The 3,411-nt window shown below is 34.2% G+C and overlaps 1 protein-coding gene across 1 annotated transcript in view; it reads right to left on the reverse strand.

Annotated features, from left to right (window-relative positions):
• Nucleotides 1–3,411, reverse strand: part of LOC106878539 (serine/threonine-protein phosphatase 6 regulatory ankyrin repeat subunit B) — a 187,752-nt gene that overhangs the window by 87,769 nt on the left and 96,572 nt on the right. The window contains exon 7 of the mRNA XM_052969466.1: nucleotides 1,455–1,556. Coding sequence (XP_052825426.1) covers nucleotides 1,455–1,556 — 102 coding nt within the window. The remainder of the gene's footprint in view (nucleotides 1–1,454; nucleotides 1,557–3,411) is intronic.

Here is a 3,411-nt window from a genome sequence, read left to right on the forward strand (position 1 = left end):
ATATATGATATTTAGTATATCTTACATTGTCTCTGGTTCTCAAATTCATGCTACTGGCTACTGTAAGTTATTTCTCTTAGATTTCTTTGCTACACAGCCTGGATGTTATCTACTCCATTTCCTAAATTTGGATTTTTATTCTCAAACACAGCAACCCCAGTTCCTCACCGTGAACTATAAAATAACTCTTTTCAGCTCATCGAACTTCGATATGTAAAAGACTTGCAACCTTCTCTGTCAATAACTACAGTTGTTACTGAAAGTTGATTTTATACATTCTACGGATCGCCCGACGCTTACTAACTTCCTACACCTGGATCCGTGGATCTTACCTTTACATATTAATCTATCTATCTATCTATCTATCTATCTATCTATCTATCTATCTATCTATCTATATGTATGTATGTATTAGGAAGTTAAATGTTAAGCACTTTATTGTGAAACTAATGGTCACTCTATGACCAGCCGTAACATTTAACTTCCTAAAAATATACTATTGCTCGGATATATGCTCGGACGATATGTATGTATATATTGGGTTGTCCGGAAAGTTCGTGCCGATATTTAAAGGAAAGAAAAAGGTCAATAAATACTTGCCATTACATTTTTAATCAACCAAATACGAAGCATTTTGTTGCACAATGCGTCTCCATCTTTCCTTTAACTTGAAAACACCCTCTTTCCAGAATTGAGGTGGTTTCGTGGCAAATAAGTCGAAAGGTAAGCTACTATAAATCGGCACGAAATTTCCGGACAACCCGATATATATGTGTGTATGTGTGTGTGTGTTTGTGTATCCTCCTCTCATTCCTTAGTCCCTCCACCACACTTCCTCTCTCCTACCTCGTGAGCGGTGTCCAGTCAAAGCAGATCGTTCTTTTTCAACTTGCTGCTGACGCAGCCAGACACGTTTGTATTCAGTCTGTCAAAGATTTTTTTCCATTTCTTTGCGCTACCCGTATACGTATAATTATTCCTTCTGCTTATTGTACAGCCGTAAAGGCATTTTCTATTGTGTATAACCTTATTTTGTCCTGTCCTCGCACACATTCGTCAGCTTTTTCCTATAGCTCTACGCTCTGGCGCTCCCGTTAGATAACAGTGGTCTTGGTTTAAATAACGTGAAACCATCATAACTTCTCAGCTACCAACTGATGAGAAAGTCAGTTGCAAATGTTCCTTGTATCGTGTTTTTGTCTCCATTTTCTGTCCGTCATGTTTTTGCCCAGTTTTCGTCTATTTTCCCCTTCTCTGTCTAAGTTTATATATAATATAATATAATATAATATAACTTTGTATTTGTATATTTTAGCTTGTGTGTGAGTTATATCAAACGCTGATAATGTATTATAAATGACAGAACTAAAATTTCTGCGAAAAAAATAAACAAATAAAAAACAAAACAAAAGACTAAAAAAAAAGAAGCGAAAACGATCGGTGTTGACTGAAACCTTGTCCCCGATGTTAGGATCAGCACGTAGTTGCTGTAAGCATTTCAATACCACTTCGTCTCCATCATATGCTCCTAAGTGTAGAACAGTCTGAAGATTGCTCTGAAATCAAAGGAAATATTGTTTAAAAATACAATCGATAGGATAACATTCGTAAGCTTACACTAAGCATTGAGTAAACAGAACACAGGATATTTGAGGAACTGTATATTTAAAGCTTGTGTATTTGAGGTATTGGTTATGTAACTGTCTTTATTGATTTGATTTGGAGGAAAGCGTATGAAGAAGGTAGCGGAGAGACTGCAAGGAAGTCCTTCTGCGATCAATGAGATTGGGTTGGTTAATTACCCGTGAACAGAGACCTCGAAATTCGAATTCAGGTGCGTCTCACGATGGAATACTGCTTTCAATATACATACATAATTATTACAATTAAAAGGGTAAAGGATTATCAATTTATCAATAAATTAATAATTAATAATTTTTACCAAGCCCTTCGGTATGTAAGCACCATTATCGGTGTGGAACTTATTTAAAAGTTCTTATACATTTATAAACAAAATTAAGGGATCAGCAACAGGTTGCTTCACCACATACCGAAGTTCAGAAATAGCAGCTAAAAGATGCTGAAACTCCAACAGATAGCAGTTACCCGCAACTCACATAGGCAAAACAAGAAGAAAAATAACGAACTAAACTAGCCATAGTTAATCATAGTTAATAGTCATAGTTTTGTGTACATACATACATATGTGTTTTTATATTATTAATAAATTCATAAACTTATCAATAATATACTCAGGAAATCAATATTTAATATTTCGAAAGACATACATCCAATATGACGCGGCAACATAATAAATTTAAAATTTAAAATATAAATATACGAAATATAAATATCAATATGTATAAAAATCTGAATGTAGATAAATATACGTGTGAATATAGATGCGTATAAAAATTTATGCGTAACTAAGCATGAATATTGTAAAGTCTAAAATATAAAATATAAAAGAACCTAAAATTTAAAGAGTTAAATATCTTACGATCGTTTCGCGGATATTACTATAATCACAAAGTGATCCAAAGATCAGCTTATCAGTAATTCCGCTCTTAAAAGAATGCCTTCCATCTCATTCTTTTGATTAGGTCATTTGTTTTCTGTAGTAATAATAATAGATAAGTGTCATTAGATGGAATTGGTATATCTTTCAATGAAATCCCTAAATATTGTTTTTCCATGTTGAATAAGTTCAGTATTAAGTGCTCGTTATATATGGAGCCAAGCATAACTTTTATAAGTAATATTCTAAAAGATGTATGTCTTTCGAAATATTAAATATTGATTTCCTGAGTATATTATTGATAAGTTTATGAATTTATTAATAATATAAAAACACATATATACACATTTATTTGCTCAAAATAATTGAGCACTCAATATAAGTTCAGTTATATATTCTTTTAGAATATTACTTATAAAAGTTATACATGCATACATATGCATATATCCAAATATATATGTACATACCTACATCTATATGTATACATACATGCATATATGGGTACAGGATATCACAAAAAACGTTAAACACAATGAGAAAAGAAAACACAAAGACCCCCTTCATATAGGACCCCCTTCAGTCATGAATGACCATGGGATTGCACCTGGAAAGTTCCACTCCAATCAGGTTGTTTGTGGAAGACCAGCAGTCGCCCATGCATACCAGCCTACCCTCTCTACGTCACTGATGTTAACCACGAGAAAGGCAAAGGCCGGCCGATACAGCTTGGCACCAGTGATGTCGCAACTCATTTCTACAGCTGAGTAGAACTGGAGCAACGTAAAATGAAGTGTCTTGTTCAAGAATACAGCACGCAGCCCGTTCCGGGAATAGAAAACTCACAATCGTAAGCTCGACGTTCTAACCACTGAGCCATTCGCCTTCACACACAC

This window comes from Octopus bimaculoides, chromosome 7 (genome assembly GCF_001194135.2).
Source record: "Octopus bimaculoides isolate UCB-OBI-ISO-001 chromosome 7, ASM119413v2, whole genome shotgun sequence".
NCBI classification, from domain to species: Eukaryota; Metazoa; Mollusca; class Cephalopoda; order Octopoda; family Octopodidae; genus Octopus; species Octopus bimaculoides.